Source organism: Zootermopsis nevadensis, unplaced genomic scaffold (assembly GCF_977971745.1).
Source record: "Zootermopsis nevadensis isolate Lab colony 2312 unplaced genomic scaffold, Znev_1.0 Znev_ptg000023l, whole genome shotgun sequence".
In the NCBI taxonomy this organism is placed as follows: domain Eukaryota; kingdom Metazoa; phylum Arthropoda; class Insecta; order Blattodea; family Termopsidae; genus Zootermopsis; species Zootermopsis nevadensis.
In genome coordinates this window covers 1433878-1450642 of record NW_028259155.1, presented here as the reverse complement: position 1 = coordinate 1450642, position 16765 = coordinate 1433878, and the positions used below count along the sequence as shown (strand labels likewise).

The 16765-nt window shown below is 37.7% G+C and overlaps 2 protein-coding genes across 6 annotated transcripts in view; one reads left to right on the top strand and one right to left on the bottom strand.

Annotated features, from left to right (window-relative positions):
* HisCl1 (Histamine-gated chloride channel subunit 1) overlaps positions 1-3118 on the bottom strand; it is a 10242-nt gene extending 7124 nt beyond the window's left edge. The window contains exons 1-3 of one of the 5 annotated variants that reach the window (XM_087354275.1): positions 3096-3118; positions 1033-1114; positions 108-294 (exon numbers count right to left, since the gene is read on the bottom strand). In XM_087354275.1, the coding sequence (XP_087210401.1) occupies positions 108-294; positions 1033-1106 (261 nt within the window). In that variant the 5' untranslated portion in view covers positions 1107-1114; positions 3096-3118. The other 4 variants (XM_087354273.1, XM_087354274.1, XM_087354272.1 and 1 more) reach the window with 4 other exon arrangements.
* The window catches only part of LOC110834956 (dynamin-binding protein-like), a 27474-nt gene extending 10709 nt beyond the window's left edge, over positions 1-16765 (top strand). The window contains exons 2-21 of the mRNA XM_087354265.1: positions 3215-3436; positions 3790-3967; positions 4890-5008; positions 5356-5492; positions 6580-7934; positions 8310-8507; positions 9664-9748; positions 9896-10064; positions 10175-10345; positions 10570-10719; positions 10975-11080; positions 11232-11359; positions 11639-11869; positions 12091-12243; positions 12564-12746; positions 13047-13238; positions 13908-14103; positions 14275-14618; positions 15024-15071; positions 15210-16765. Coding sequence (XP_087210391.1) covers positions 3347-3436; positions 3790-3967; positions 4890-5008; positions 5356-5492; positions 6580-7934; positions 8310-8507; positions 9664-9748; positions 9896-10064; positions 10175-10345; positions 10570-10719; positions 10975-11080; positions 11232-11359; positions 11639-11869; positions 12091-12243; positions 12564-12746; positions 13047-13238; positions 13908-14103; positions 14275-14618; positions 15024-15071; positions 15210-15395 — 4419 coding nt within the window. The 5' untranslated portion in view covers positions 3215-3346 and the 3' untranslated portion in view covers positions 15396-16765. The remainder of the gene's footprint in view (positions 1-3214; positions 3437-3789; positions 3968-4889; positions 5009-5355; positions 5493-6579; positions 7935-8309; positions 8508-9663; positions 9749-9895; positions 10065-10174; positions 10346-10569; positions 10720-10974; positions 11081-11231; positions 11360-11638; positions 11870-12090; positions 12244-12563; positions 12747-13046; positions 13239-13907; positions 14104-14274; positions 14619-15023; positions 15072-15209) is intronic.

Genomic DNA, 16765 nt, shown 5'->3' with positions numbered 1-16765 from the left:
ATATTTTATTCATACTTAATGAGCAATCAAGACACACTAAAGACTTTTAGCTTTGACTATACGATAGGTTGCATTGAAATGATTAAATTAAGTTCCATGTCACTTACCATCGACTCCTCATCTATAGAATCAATTGACAGTACAGTGACGTGGAAATACACTATTGTGGGTTTTCCTTGGAATTTCGGGGCTCTGTTCTTATCGTAGTGTTTTACGTTTGTGGGCAGAATATCACGAAGAGACAAGCTCGTTTCAGCTGGCATTGTAGCTTCTTGATTCACGTATCTGGCCCCTCTGAATAAAGAAATATAAATTATCTGTAGGAACTGGGACACTCAGCAGTAACATTATTTACATTTCGATTAAGTCGTGGACTTTCAAGATTGTATAAATTCTGACATTTACGAGTGAATGGAACATTAACGTAGATGGGTTTATTATTTATTTAAGTGTTCTGTCTGGCGACAGGTCCATATGAACAGGATCCTTCCATCCTTTTCTCGGACTGGGACCTGTTCATATACGTTCTTGGCAGATGATCCAGAAGTGGTTTGCCATTGCCTTCTTATGTGTGTGAATGGAGTAATTGTTGGGATGCCACGGAGGAAAACTCCGTGATGCCTAGACCACGGCCTTGCCCAACACAAGTTATAAATTCGGGCACCGCCGGGAATCGAACCCGAGACCCCACCCCAGGATTACAAGGCCAGCGTTCTAACCGCTAGACCACCGTGGCTATGTAGATGGGTTATATAGGTAGATCTAAGGCTCGTTATTTGTGTAAATTTCAATTGTGAGCTGTCATTTCACTTGGGTAATTTCTGTAAAATTTATTAAAGTATACAAAAAAAGATCTGGTTGTCACCGTATACTTCAATATATTCCATGCTGTTCTATGACGTGGATAATACATGTACCTTCTAGAATTCACCAGTGAATTCTTGTAGGTAAGCCATCTCTCATTTTGTCTTACATCGACCGAATGAAACTTAACGAAGACAATTTACGTCTCGCAGAAATGCTGATACTTACTGCGTGCATCTTAACAGCCATGTTGATGTTGCTATGGCCACGGCGTAGCCCAGTAATGGTGTGCGCTTAAACATCTTGGCGCCTGCGCAAAGCAGAACATAAGATTAATTACGAAATCACAAAAATGATTTCGCTATGCGGGAATATCCTTGAAGATTATGATAAATATTCATCAGAATTCGGTAGATTATTGCCGCCATCATCGAATCTCGCAACCATCCTAGTAGTTCGACGCATTTCAGTTGTTCCAATATAAATTTTAAAATTATTATTATTATAAATCGTCTATCTTTGGAGGTCACTTCATATACGAAAAATATGTTCCCTGAATATTGCAATGAAAATAAAATTATATTCACCTCGAATACAGGACAAGAATGGAGCACCACTGACGAACATCCACTTCGCTCTCCAGAATGTCCCCGTTGCAAATAGGATACTTACCTGGCGCTAATACGATAACGCGCTAATTGGCTCAGAACTTCGGAGCCCTTACGACGTTCAGCAGTTGTTTAACGCGCAGGCTATCAAAATCATTACAGTTCATATCATGCATGGAAATGGGTTTTTGAACGACGCAGTAGCAACTGTGGAAACTATTTGCCGTCGAAGGACGTGATAGGATGATTGTCTTCGTTGGGTGTGATACTTGGCCCATCCTAAGAGACGGAGTAGTCCTGGAGACGTTATGCGCAAATATTTTTGTCATGGAGAATTGCTGGAGAAATCCTGGAAGGGTATTTGGAAGTCCTTAAGCGGTGGTGGGTTTGATCCTATGCTGGGATGCGTTTTGCGTTAGGTTAGATAAGGTTAGGTTAGGTAAGGTTAGGTCAGGTTAGGTTAGGTAAGGTTAGGTCAGGTTAAGGTTAGGTTAGGTTAAGGTTAGGTTAGGTAAGGTAAGGTTAGATAAGGTTAGGTAAGGTTAGGTCAGGTTAGGTTAGGTAAGGTAAGGTTAGATAAGGTTAGGTTAGGTAAGGTTAGGTCAGGTTAAGGTTAGGGTAGGTTAGGTTAGGTAAGGTAAGGTTAGATAAGGTTAGGTTAGGTAAGGTTAGGTCAGGTTAGGTTAGGTAAGGTAAGGTTAGGTTAGGTAAGGTTAGGTCAGGTTAGGTTAGGTAAGGTTCTATCGTGTTCATGGGGTGGTCATGGGGATATCCGTGAGTAGTGCTGGAGAATCCTGGAGAATTCCAGGAACATTCCTGGAGAAATCCTGGAAAAATACTAGAAAAGTAACGGAGTAGTCCTGGAGACGTTATGCGCAAATATTTTTGTCATGGAGAATTGCTGGAGAAATCCTGGAGAAGTACTGGAGATATCCTGGAGAAGTCCTGGGAAAATCCTGGAAGGTTATTTGGAAGTGCTTAAGCGGTGGTGGGTTTGATCCTGTGCGGGTCGGTTATTTTGGATTCGTTTAAGTTTGATTTGGATTAGTTATATTGGATTAGGTTGCGTTTTGAGTTAGGTTGGGTTAGATTAGGTTTGGTTACGTTAGGTTAACTTATTTTTGGTTAGGTTAACTTTTGGTACGTTAGTTTGTTAGATTATATAACGTTTTGAAAATATTCGTCACTTGTAGACAGTTATGGTTACATTTCTTGTACCATAAGAGTACGTCCCGCGTAGTCATTCTTTTAAAATCTTGGTGGTGTTTTTAAAGAATTATGGTATCCTGTCTTCACGGTTTTAAAGGTCACGCCTTGTCATGCTTTGTCACTAATATATATAACATATGTATAATTGAAGATAAATGAGTGGATATCAGCGGCGGTATTTATGAATCGAGTGATATGTCAGAAAGCGATGGTCTGTGGTGTGTGGAAGGACTGAAAAAGGTCCGTAGAATTGTGAAGAACATGGAATAACTAATAGTCTATGCAGTTTTAATTTTCTAGTGATGTGTAGTGAAATCGACTTCCGTGTGTTCCATACCATATTTTATTTGGAGTGAGTTGTACTCGGCCTGCTTCCGTCCCTAACTTCCTGATAAATGACTCACTTTGAGGTTCCAGTTCACAACGTTTAGCAGCAAAAAACGCTGGAATGTAGTTTAAGTTTGTTATAATTACCTGTGCTCTATTCTCTTTCCCTGCTCCCTCCCACTATTTAAATTTGTTATCTGTGCCAGTTATGATATCTCGAACTGTGTCGTAGATAACTTCATTTTGTACTCCATGTTTTTGTGCAGTGTTGATGGTTTGACGTTTTTAAGTACATATATTTTAAATGCGAAGGAAGGAAGCGATATGAATGCCTTCCTTACATGTGTACATACACGTGAATACGACATTTTGTATTTGGTCAAATTGTATTGAATGTCATGGAAGAAGGCACAGTTACTAAAGTACTTAATGATTTCCTGGCAGTCTCTGAGGGTGAGATCACGCTGAAGAAAGGAGACATCGTTCAGGTTAGTTCAAAATCTTCTGTCACTGTATGCTATCGTAAAGTGTAGAGATTATAACGTCCAAAACTGTAATTTTACGCATTGTTTTGTGTGTGTAAAATTTGGTTTCTCATCCTCACCGAAGAACATGATTGAGCTTGTTTGAGAACAGAGTGCAGATGAGAATAGTCATGTTTTGTTTGTGGTGGGGACAGAATAATCAAATATTATTTGAATGAGCTGTAGCTTAAGAGAAAAATTTATTCTGATGTACACCAACTCCTCTGCTAATGTATCTGAATTTATCTTTATTTGTGATTTATGTCCAGTCTGGCATACATTAGTTGCAATTTTATGCATTTTATTTTATTTTGCAGGTGTTAGAGAAAGTAGACAGACATTGGTGGTATGGTTGCTGTGGCGGAAAATATGGAAAATTTCCTGGCAGTCATGTTTTACCATTGGAACTACCATCCCTTGAAGAAAGTCATGAATTATTTGCAGCTGTTGCTGACTTCCCACGTCAACAAGACGGTGATCTTTCATTTTCAAAAGGTGGTGTTTATTACTGAACATAATTCATATTTTCCAAGTATAACACAGTGTTGGTTAGATTTAATTAAGATTTAGGGAATGAAGGAATAATTAAAAAACAGCAAATCACATGCTTTCATCTCAAACAAACTCTAAGGGTGACAGTCCTTTTTCAGATGATAGATGCTAATATTTTCTTAGCTAATCAGGAAATTCCCTGCTTTTTCTGGAACTTGTGGATCCATTATCATGTTCACAACAGTTAACCCAAGTCTCCTTGCAACATTCTGTAACATGCTAGTTTTGAGGTGTTTTTTATACTTTGATATAAGAGAAAAGAACAACTTGTTGGCCCATCGTCATGTGTCTGTTGCATCTCTCAGCTGCCCACCTCCCCCACTGAGGTTAACCCAGGAACTAGGCAATCCCAGGGCTTCCTTAAGGGGCAAAGTGATCTCCCAGGGTTTCTTTCTCCTCTAGGGCTCGTACCTTTGCATTTACACTGGCAGGGCTCTTCCCCAGAATTTTACTTTCCTGTTTGCATCTTTACAGACAAGGATTGTTTTCTGTAGGTTGGCTTCCCTGAGCCTTGCTTAATTGTAGTATTGGATGACAAACCCTTGTCAGCCATCCACAACACCTTTCTAAATGCATCCATAACTACCATCCATTTCTGAAAGCAAAGAAATGTGGCCAACTGTCCATGCCCCATATAATATTCCAAACCTGTAATCCAAGACTATTTCTGCCTGTGCAATCGTTGAGTGGACAACAATCAGCGAAGGGCATCTTCAGTTGAAAGAAAGTGCAAATTTAATTAGAATTTTTGTTTAGGAAATTATTCTTCTTCTTCTTTTGTCATGTGTTGGAATTGGACTTGTATATATAAATATTTTTTTATCTAATAATATAGTTCTGTGAGCTTTAAAATATTTTATTTCAGGTGGGCTGATAGTTGGTATATCTCAAGTAAATGAAAATTGGTGGTATGGAAGAATAGGTGAGAGAGCTGGAATATTTCCGACTACGTATACTTGGATGGTGGATTCCAAGTTACTGAAGGTAAGCTGTGTAATTTTAGAATTACAGACAGAAGGGTTGATCTTTGTAATTCATTGGTTGCACACAGTGCTAGTCGTAGTAGAGGTTGATACAGGGGGTGTGTAGAATTGCAGAGGGGCTGGAAGAGTCCTGAGAAAGCTTGTCCTAGTTCAACGTTAGCCACCATAGATTCCACTTGGAATGGCCGAGTCTTAAAACTTAAGAGACTGAAGAGTGAGGCAGGAAACTTACTTAATTTTGTTTTCCCCTCCCTTGAATAAATGACAGTAATTCTTACATCCGGCTTTACGTCTAGTTGCTTATTTGTTTAGTTACTGCTTAAAGTATGTGAACTTATTTCTTTGCAGACAAAGTCAAAATGCCGAGTCATGAACGTGAAGGCACGTGTAAAAATGAATATGAAAGCGCAGCTGGATGAAGAAATGGATTTACATGAAGGTGATATTGTAACAGTGACTGAAATTTTGGATAAGAACTGGTTCAGGTGTGTTACAGTTGACTGAAATTTGAATTGCATTGTATATCAGCAGTTTGATTATTATGTGTTGTTTGCACTGTGCGCACAAAATGAATTCATATAGTACTGAGCTTGTTTATCTGTCAGTCCATCCATTTATTTCAATATTGCACACTGATTGAATCATAGAAGATGAAAGCTGTTTTCTATGTGTTTTGTTCGTAGCAGAAATTATCAGAGTGTTATAGATTTGTTCAATTGTAACATCTAGCTCATATTTAAAAAACTATTTAAAAGATACAATTGCACTTCTGAATTTTGAAACATTGTTTACATAGCCAGTATGTTGTTTGCTCTGTAGGGAATGATCAATTTTCTTGTAATACTGCTATTCATTATACTAAGTTTTTACTCTAGTTAGATATGAGCCGGGATAGCTCAGTCGGTATAGTGACTAACTACGGGCTGGACGACCGGGGTTCGATACCCGACGGGGGCAGAGGATTTTTCCTCTAGCCTCTGCGTCCAGACCGGCTCTGAGGCCCACCCAGCCTCCTGTCCAATGGGTACCGGGGTCCTTTCCCGGGGGTAAAGCCGGCCGGGGCGTGATGCTGACCACTCACCCCCATCTAGTGCCGAGGTCAAGAATGAGTAGGAGCTATACCTTCTCCCCCCCCAAATGCCTACGTGGCGTGTAGAGGGACAAACTTTACTTTACTTTTTACTCTAGTTAGATATAAGTTTACCAATTAATATTTATTCTTAAGGTATTTTGTGAAATTAAAAGGAACTGAACATATCTAGAAGTAATTTGAAATTAAGTACCTCGTTGGTAAAATATTTATATAAACTGATCTATGACGTATCTTGTAGTTTTGTTATTTATTATTATTTAGTTTGTAATGAACTGGTTCAGCAATTTGTAGCAAAGTACTGCCCTTCAAGCAAAGTGTAAGAGCACTCGGGGGCTGAATTACACAGTAGATCGAAGATGGTTGTCATGTTTTGGCCATTAATCACCAACCCATCTTTCAGTTACTGATTTTTTAATTGTTTAAAAGTCTTTCTGTATCATGATGCTATGGAAAGGGATGATTTTACGTATTTATTTCAGGGGCACTTGCGGAACACAGGAGGGAATATTTCCGGCGGCCTATGTTGAAATTCTTGAAGATAATAATGTAATGGAAGGCAGTGGAATATCACACGGAAGTAAATTCAAGTTACCAGCACAACGCCCAGAGCCTTCCGATAGTGATACGAGACAGAAATCGAGTGATACGATTGACTCTTTGTTAGCTATATCACCTGATGTACAGTTTCCGTCATCTGCGCGGATTTCAGATGCGCAGACTGTAATCGAGTCTGATATTTTTGATGATGATTACTTTAAAGTGAATATGCCATCCTTGTATCGCAGTGAGTCTTATGGTAAAACAAACAAAGTTGAAACATGTAATGCTCAGCCTTTAGTGGAGATAGACGTTGTTCCGTACGGCATCACGTTATATCCTTTTTTTGCTCAGTTTGATAATGAACTAGGTTTTCATGAAAATGAAATTGTTACACTTTGTCGCCATGTTGACAAAGACTGGATTGAAGGGAAAATTGATGGGAAGAAAGGCATTTTCCCCAAAAGTTACGTCAATATTCTTGTGGACTGCGAGGCTTATGCAACTGCTTCTTTAGATGTCAGTTCTTCCGGTGGACCACAGCATTTTTCACGTGATGACACGAATACCGAGCTGCCTGAACTGACACCAGATTTATTTGCAAAGATATTATATAATTTTGATGCACAGATGAATGGTGATTTGACAGTACAGAAGGATGAAGTTGTGTGTATCGTAAGCAAAGCAAATGAAGATTGGTGTGTAGTAAGAAATCAGTCTGGGAAAATTGGCCTTTGTCCACAGAATTACTTGACTCCTTATTTAACATCAAATGAGTTAAAAAATGAGTTAGTCCGAGGAACCTCACTTGCGTCAGATAATTTGCTTGATTTCCACAGTTCAACTGAAGCAAACTCTAACAATTTTGTAGATACTCAATGTAGTGATGGTAGAAGAAAATATGAGAGTCATGATTTTATAAAACCAGGAAGTTCCTCTTCACACAAAGAGAGCAGTATTGAAGACCTCATCACGAAAAATCTTGAGACTTACCATATCTCATCGCAGACTTCAAGTTCTTGTTTTAATAATAGACATTCATTGGACCTTTCTGAGAACAGGGATGCAGACTTTGTATCAGGAAATGCTGATAAGTACATGCCCAGAGACAGATTATCAGTTTCTTCTAAATTACAGCAAGAATCCGCTAGTACATTTGAGAAACTTACAGAAAATTCTGAACATGTGGAAAAACACCACCCATCACCTCCAGTATTACCGCCACTTCGGCATCTAGAAGACGATAAATGCAAGCCCTCAGAAGAATCAAGCAGTGAGGAAACATCTTGGGAGGGAGGTAAATCGAGTTTTTATTTTCATTACAAATAATATCATTCAGTTAAAGTGCACAAATGTTTCAATGAAAGTTAGCTAGAGAATTTTTTTGTCCTTGTGATTCTTTATTTAATTAGAAATTCTACTTTATGTATTTTTTTAAGATGCCCAGATAATGTAGTTTTACAAATACTGTATTATTACGAAAACTTCAGAACTTGTGATAAGTACTTCTGCCTTTTGTTTTACACACACACACACACCCGCATTTGTTATATATTTTAAAAACATAACCTGGATATATATTTTTATTATTACTTTGTCTTTAAAAATGGTAATCATTAGAACTGAGTCGGACAGTTTCAGCATTTGTGAATGTTATGTGCTCTGTTTTCAGCAGGAGGAGTGGAACTGAGGCGTCGTCGCAGAGAAAACTCATCACACATAAGTCGCTCACATTTTCATAGGCAGGAGTTGAGCAGACAAAGTTCCGACAGATTACCGCATCGACCAGCACCTCCTGTGCCTGTACCGGGACAGAAACCAGTTCATCGCAGCACTCGTCGTTTTCCAAACCAAAGTGCGGCTTTACAAGGTACCAACATGATTTGACAGAAATTGAGCCACAACCTGTTGTCACCTAACATTTTCTCCAAGATGTTGGCCATACTGTCCAAACAGCCGAACTTAATCCTTGCTGCCGTATAAGTGTAATTAGAAAAGAAGGCAGGTTGCTATTTAAGGAAGTCTTAAAGGGTCTTAACACTTGCAACATGCTAGGGATTCTGGGCAAGCTTATAGACTATCATATTTTGCCATCTATAAGAAACATACACAACTATTATTTTGTACAGTTCTTCTAATCACAAGAGTTTGAATGGTGACAGTGTTTGTCAGGCAAATAGCAGACACCGTCATGTTTTAACATGCGCTGTGTGGTATGCATCAGGTCATGTGTTGTGTACATATGCACTTCTGGAGTCTGATATAGGGTGGGCTGTTGTGAATACGGTAATGAACCATCAGATTACATAAAAGGCGAAACATTTCTTGAACAGTTTACTGAATATTAGTTTCACAAAGGTTTTCAAAGTAGATTTCCATCTTCTGGGTTGTTGCGCTGTGTAGTCTGGTCGATGTTAACCAACGTTTCAGAGGTCATACTGCCTCCGTCATCAGGGCGACGCCAGACCAGACTACACAGCGCAACAACCCAGAAGACATAAATCTTCATACTCTGATGACGGAGGCAGTATGACCTCTGAAACGTTGGTAAACATCGACCAGACTACACAGCGCAACAACCCAGAAGACGGAAATCTTTATACTCATCGCCCTGATGACGGAGGCAGTATGACCTCTGAAACGTTGGTTAACATCGACCAGACTACACAGCGCAACAACCCAGAAGACGGAAATCTTCATACTCACCGCTGTGAGAACCTCAAGTCTTACGTTTTCAAAGTACTTTGTTTTGTATAGATATCTGAATACCGAGTCACAATGCTAAGTTTCGTTCAAGCTAAAAGGGAAGTTTTAAGTTGAATGTTGGAAGTCATATTGTAGCTTGAAGGTAAATAGCAGTCGCACTCACCACGGTAATTACATTTTGTCATTCTGTTGACCCTTCAGGGCACGTAATAATAACTTTTGAAATGAGATTTTATCTTACGCAGATACATTTTCTGGAATACAGATCAGTTTCTCTTACTTTTATGTGCTTGCATACCAGCGATGTAACTTTGTTACAGAACGTGCGGTTGCCAAAGAAGAAGGAGCCCCGGCAGGAGATCGTGCAGTAGCTGAAAATAACTCTGATGTTTTTGAAGAGCAAAGGTATGCCGTATTTGAGTGATGCGTGAAAGTGTAGTTGTTTTGTGATGCCTTACATTTTCTCTGCCATTCCTATGGCCCTCGGACACTGTACAATTCTACTGACTGCCTTTCGTTGGTAGACAATTATGATTTTGTGGTTTTGTTCAGGAGGAAGAACGCAGAGCAGAGACAGAATGTTATAACGGAACTCGTGCTGACCGAGAAGGAGTATGTAAGGGACCTGAAGATAACGTACGAAATATTTAACTTGCATAACCCAAGGCCACTCGAAGCGAGAGGTATTGATGTGAAGGTTGTGTTTGGCAACATCTTGGAGGCAAGTAAGCGGTTTCCTAAAATTGTTTGTTGTTGTTCCTTATGTATTTTTTTGTTCTTTATTCCTCTTTTGACATGTTTCTCTGTTACTCATTGCACCGTGTCGTACAGGTACTGCATGTTGCGGAGGATGTATTAGATAAGTTGCAGTTCGCTATGAAGGGAAAGTCTGAAGACGAACAGTGCGTGGGACCCTGTTTTATTCAATTGGCTGAACAAATGAAGCTTGTCTATGGTCAGTACTGTATGAATCATGACAATGCTCTTGTGTTACTTGAAAAGGTGAGTACTGATATTTGCTTAAGATGATTAAATAACTGTTTATGATTGTCACTGATAAAATTAGCTCACTACTGAATCATCTGACTTGTATTCTGGAAATGCTGACTTCCCTGATTAATGGGCACATTGCGTGGAGAAACACAAATCAGACTTTATTAGTTGAAAGATATTTTTTATTGATAGAATTTTTTGTTTGTTTAATATTTCACATTTTTTCTTTGCAGTATGAGTCAGTTGAAGAAATACAGACTTTGTTTAACAAGGGACTTGAAACTCTGCGCTTACAAGTAGCTTGTTTTGATATGGGTTCTATTCTTATTAAACCAGTTCAGAGAATACTTAAGTATCCACTCATTCTAAATGAATTAATAAAGGTAAGAATAAAGATTCTGTTTGTTAAAAATATTTGATTTTAGAAGTACGTGTCTTGTTACAATAGCATGTGTTCTTAATTTTGTGAGAGTGATCTCCTGTCTTTATGATTATATTGGTGGGGTTGGTAGTTAAGTGGAAATGAATGGTAAAATTGGCTGTGTTAGGTTGTAACTCTGTGTCCACTTCTATTCCCACGCTGAATATGTTTACAGCAGTTTGAGTATTGTTAATTACATGGGTTAATTTTTTTTCAGTGTACAGAAGATTCTCATAAGGACAAACCTGAATTACTTAATGCTGTGAGAACAATGATGGACGTAGCTACATACATAAATGAGTGTAAACGTCGCAAAGACATTGGTGCGCTTAAATTAGATAACGTTTCTTTAGTTTACGTTTTAACATAATATGTAAAACCTGAAAATTTGTCATGTACTAAATATTATAAATAGTAAAGAGCTTGGAGTTTAAATTGTAGGTGAATGTGATCACAAACAACCTTTGCTTTTAGTATCAAAATACTTGGATGATGGAAACGCTACCATATCCAGTAGAATGTCCAGGATTTCCCTACATTCCGTTGCCAAAATGTCTACAAGATTTGGAGTCATGCTGACCTCTACACTCTTTGGAGTTGCTGTAAGTCTTACATTACCTTGTCGTTCTGTGATTAAAGTCACGAATTGAATTGTATTGTGAATACTCTGCATTCTAATCCACTAGGAGTAATTAATTATTACTGTTGATTCTTATTTCAGATGGTCATTGTTCAGTTCTTAATGCTTGCTGTTATCAGTTTACAAATTCAGTTGTAGTTTAAATAACATGTCTGAAATGTTGAGACTGAATGTATCAAATTGTAAGAAATGACAACAGGAAATGTAAACCAACATCTTTTTTTTTTAAATTTTATTCTAGACGAAAGATCCGGTATTTGACGAGCATGAATTTATTTTTCACACCATAGAGAAGACTGTTCGAAGTTTCCTGAAGGATGTGGAAATATTTCTTTGTGACTTGAATGAAACAATGATCTGTCAACTTAACATTGCAGCATCCATTGTTCAGTTCTATCAGGAAAGAAATTCTGAACCTGAAGAATTTCACAAACTTCAGCAGTGTATCTGCAAGCGATTCTGTGTGGAATGTGTAAGTTGTATTGATCTTTTAGTGTCTTTATTCATCCTTTGCGTGATGTGCATGAGATGAATGCACATAGGTTTGACCACATCTCTCTAGATGAAGGAAATATAGATTCACACGTATTCTTGGATTTAATAGCGTACTCGTTACTGTAACAGACATTAAACTTGTCGTGTTATTTTTATGTTCTGAACACGTATTAAATTTTATTTATTCTATTACAATAGAACAAGCTTGTGAAGCAGAGAGTTACAGTTCCATTAAATACTTTGATGGAATTATTTGAAGGGCCGGCAATTTTGGTCCAGAAACGTCATGATAAGCTCTTGGATTATCATTATTGCTGTACCAAAGCCGAGAAGAATAAGGAAAACCGACTGGTAAGTCATTTTAATTAACGCCTATGCATAAACAGCAGTGGCTGTTTATTGTGACCAATTGCGTATGTGAACAGAATTTTGAGTAGTAATTTTTGTATTGAAAACTGTTGTTACTGCATGGAGAATATTTATGAGGCTGTGAGATCTAGTGGTAAGCATGAATATGACCATCTTTTGGGGTGTTGCGCCATGTAGTCTGTTAGAAGTTTCCTGCCGAAAGAGCAGTAGACTACGCCGCTCAACACACCAGAAGAAAGCCATCTTTATTTCTGGACCTGTCTTTCTGGATAGTTTGTCCTTTTTTTAATTTTCCTTTTCAGAACCAGGAAGAATTGTTGGCTACAAAAAGCAATTATGAAGCACTAAACAGTCAGTTGCTGGAGGAACTTCCTTCCCTGAACTCTTTGGCTTGTGAAGTGTTCGTGGAATGTTTGGCAGCGTTTGTTATGGCAAGGAAGGTGCTGTCAGGAAGAATAACCAAGGAATATCTTGCACTAATGGAGGTAAGGTACTTGCATTAGTAGCAGTAAAGTTCCATTAATCGATGCTGAGTTTGTTTGTAACAGACTTTTCTTTGTCTAACCTCTGAAACACAGTGTGACAATCCAGAAGACGGCCAGATTCGGACTCACCGCCGTGAAAACCTCAAATCCTACAAACGTTTAACATATTTTTAGCCGCTCATAGGAATTATTTTGCTGCCGTTCATGTTTCATTATGATTCATATTAATATTTTTAAATTTGTTGTGATGATTGCAGAATATGTGTTGTTAAATTGAGTTTTATTGATTGATTCCTGTAGACTCCCTTAATGAAGTCTTCTCAAGGTGATGCAATAGAGTCATTTCTGGTGAAGCATTCTTTGTTATGGAATCAGCTCGGAAGGTTTAGTTTTTTACCCAAGAGTGTGAAGTCTGATACGTTAACAAAGAGAAGTTCAAGGTCATCACCCACACCCACGACTAAGGATTTCGGCTCAGCCACTCTGAACATGGTAAGTATTTTTCATCACATTACATGGATTGGCTCATTTAAAGACACATTTTAATTTTCAGTGAACGTATTAGATTTATGTGAAAGTGATATTAAAATTTTCCATAGTACTTCGCTGTTTTTTTATAAATATGTTTGAAACATTTCACTCTTTACTCTTATATTTCTCATACTCAGGACACTTCTGCCATTAGAATCAATGGAATTATTCAGAAACTGTTGAAAAGTACAGAGATTTCCCATTGAGGGTAAATCTATACTTATTGCCCTGATGATGAAGGCAGCAAGGGCCTCTGAAACATTGGTAAACTTCTATTATACTACGCAGTGCTATTACCCAGACGACAGGCGTATTTGTATTCACTGCTATGAGAACCTCATATCCTGCTAAGGCGTTTAAGAAACACGATATTGAGAGTGAAGTAGAGTGTTACAGTAAAAATATGAAGTGTTATGCTTAGTAAAATAGTGGTCCATTGATTTTTGTTAGAAAGACACAGCGTTAGATACTTCCAACATTTATCAACATTGCAATAAGAATTTAGTGTCTCTTAAAAAGTGAATTAAAATTTTTTTTTTATTTATTTTACTCGCGTGATTCGACGCTGGCATTACAATTTGTAATTGTACATATTTCTAGTGGCTTCCATTCTTGATTATTTTTGTACAGTGCAACAAGAATCAGAGTCCCAGTCAGCAAGCGTATTTGCAGAGCCGCTACCCTCACAATATGCTGTTCTGTGTTGTGCTGCCACACACGGCAGCTGAGGCCATGGAACTCACAGTTGGTAGAGGGAATATTGTTGCTGTGATCAAGAAACACAATCCATTGGGTGACACAAGAATGTGGTTTGTTGATGATGGAAGTAAGCCACGTAGAACTACTTTCTTAGTATATGCAGTAAAATCTACCAGCCTAACAAATTCAAATTGTTTGGTCCCTAAGAATTTTGGTATAATTTCATACTCCAAAATAAAATTTCTCACTTATTAAAGTACCTTTTAATGGAACATAAGGAATTAATTTGTTTTTTCAGCAACAAAAGGTTTTGTGCCTAACAGCTCCTTAGAGCCTCTGTATCAAAGCGCCTCTTCTGCTAGTCCAACCGGTGTGTCATGCCGCACTTCAGAAGACGTACCTTCACAGGCAGTGTTAAGAAACAGTAACAGAACGAAGTCAAAAGTTGGGACTCCGTCTCCTACATCGAAGCAAACAGAACCACCACCGCCTTCTTATGATGAAGTCGTGTCCGTGTCGTCTGCGGATTCTAGTCCGCATTCAGAAAGGTCGAGAACTTCAGCTGCTTCAGATTATGAATATTACAGTACGATAGAAAGTGGAATGGACAGTCACGTTTATGAAGAGATACCAGCATCACATGTAAGTGCATTTCTGTTCACTTATTTTAATTATTTGAACCGTGCATTAACTTATTTGATCTTCTTATGTAACATTTCGTCTCTGTTAAGTGCTTGCTTAAATGTTTATGCTTCAAGATGTGCTAAAAATATGGCGATATCAACTTTCCCCCCTTAACTACATAAATGTCCAGCCGAGTGTCGTACGCGGATCTTACACAAATATGCCTCTCGTGTATTAATTTACTATGTCATTGAGTTTCATGAAGGCTGTCTCCAGATTACTAATAAGTGTGCGGCAATTAACTTTTAACTACAAAGCGCACTTTATTAATTTATTGCTACTGTAGTTAGAACTTGATATGATATTATGTCTTATTTGGTTTATGATGTGGGTCTAAGACTTCATATTTGTGGCTTATTTCAGGTATCAACACTTTATGAAAGTGTTCCAAATAATGGAAATTCTTTAGGGGTGAGTACTTTTTATGTTTACCTGTTTTATTAATCAACTAATTGTTAGTGCCGCAGCTAAATACTTGGTAATTAATCCTGATATTTTTCATGTATTATGGGACTCAATATCAACTAGAATGTCTTGTTTATTTCACAGTTTTTCTATGCTGCGTATGATTTTGAAGGTTCTGGGACGCACATGCTAACTGTCAAAAGTGGCCAAATTGTGTCAGTTCTACAGCAGCGAGATATAGAGGGTAATCCTGAATGGTGGTTTGTAGAAGACCGCTTTGGACGGAAAGGCTACGTGCCAGGGAATTACCTCAGAAAATATGAGCAGTAATTATCAGGTGCCAATTATATTTATATATACTCTAATGTTTATTATTAAGTGTTCTGTCTTACGACAGGTCCATTGCTCTGCCCAAAAAGAGCTCTCCAGTTGTCCCTATTCTCGGCTTCTCGCTTTAATTCCTGGAACGTCATCTTCTTTCCTTGTTTAAGGTCGTCGGTTAGCTGTATCAATCTTCTTCCTAGTCCTCTCTTTCCTTCAATGTACAAACTTTAAATTTTAAGTCTTGTGTTTTCATTACATGTACTTTAAAGGACATTTCTTTTTTCATAACAGTGTGATTGCAGTATATTTTATAAATGTGTGCCTTTAATCTGAATATGGTGTCAGGGAGCCAAACTTAGTAAAAAGAAAAAAAAACAATAGAATGCTTAAATTCTTCATGATGCTAAAATCTCACAAAGTCTTAGCTTTGTTACATGCGTCTGTATTACCAGAGGTGTTACTGGTAGCAGAATACAGTCGTGGCAAATGTATGTGGCCGCTTTCCATTTGGATGCTTTTGTTTTTCACCACACTGAACCCGGTAGTTGCATACTGCTTCTACAGTGCATCTGAGCTGGCCTCAAAGTTGAGCTTCTCTCTCATTGGATGTGCAATATCTTTTTTGCCCTAGAGAATGCAAAATGGCAAATCCAATGGGATCAGATTTTGTGCTTGTATATAGTGATGGACCTCTATGAAATCACTGAAATTAATTGTCCTTGTACGATTTGAGGTTTTCACAGCGGTGAGTACGAAGATGATTGTCTTCTGGGTTTGCACTCTATGTAGTCTTATAGAAAAATTGGCTGATATTTCAAAGCTACTTGCAGCCTCTGAAACGTCGGTAAACTTCTACCAGACTACACGGCATAGCAACACGGAAGAGAGCCATCTTCAAAGCATATTTCCTGAATAAATTAAATATTAATTAAATTAATTCTGTAAATAACAAATCAGAATTCTTTTATATGTGTGTCATCAGCATTCTAATCTTCACTTTAAGAGTGAGATGCATTTTACTGTAAAATTGTTCTTTAGTTATGGTTTAATGAATTTGAATTTATCCTGGTGCTCTTTATGTATTATAGTGAAAGTGAAATGTGATTTATAATTTCTGCCATTAATTTTTGTATCAAAAATAACTAAAAATGAAATGAATTTTAATTGATGTTTTATTGTAAATGTAACATTGAAAGGATGTATATTTTTGACATTCTAAGCACTAAATGTATTATAAGAGTAATATAGTTTGTCACATCTTATTATATGATAAATTCTAGTAATTTCCTAAATATTTTTAGAATGTACAGCATGCAGTGTACATATCAAGCTCGTCTTCATTTTAAAAATTAATTATCTTCCGTTGTTTTTCTTTA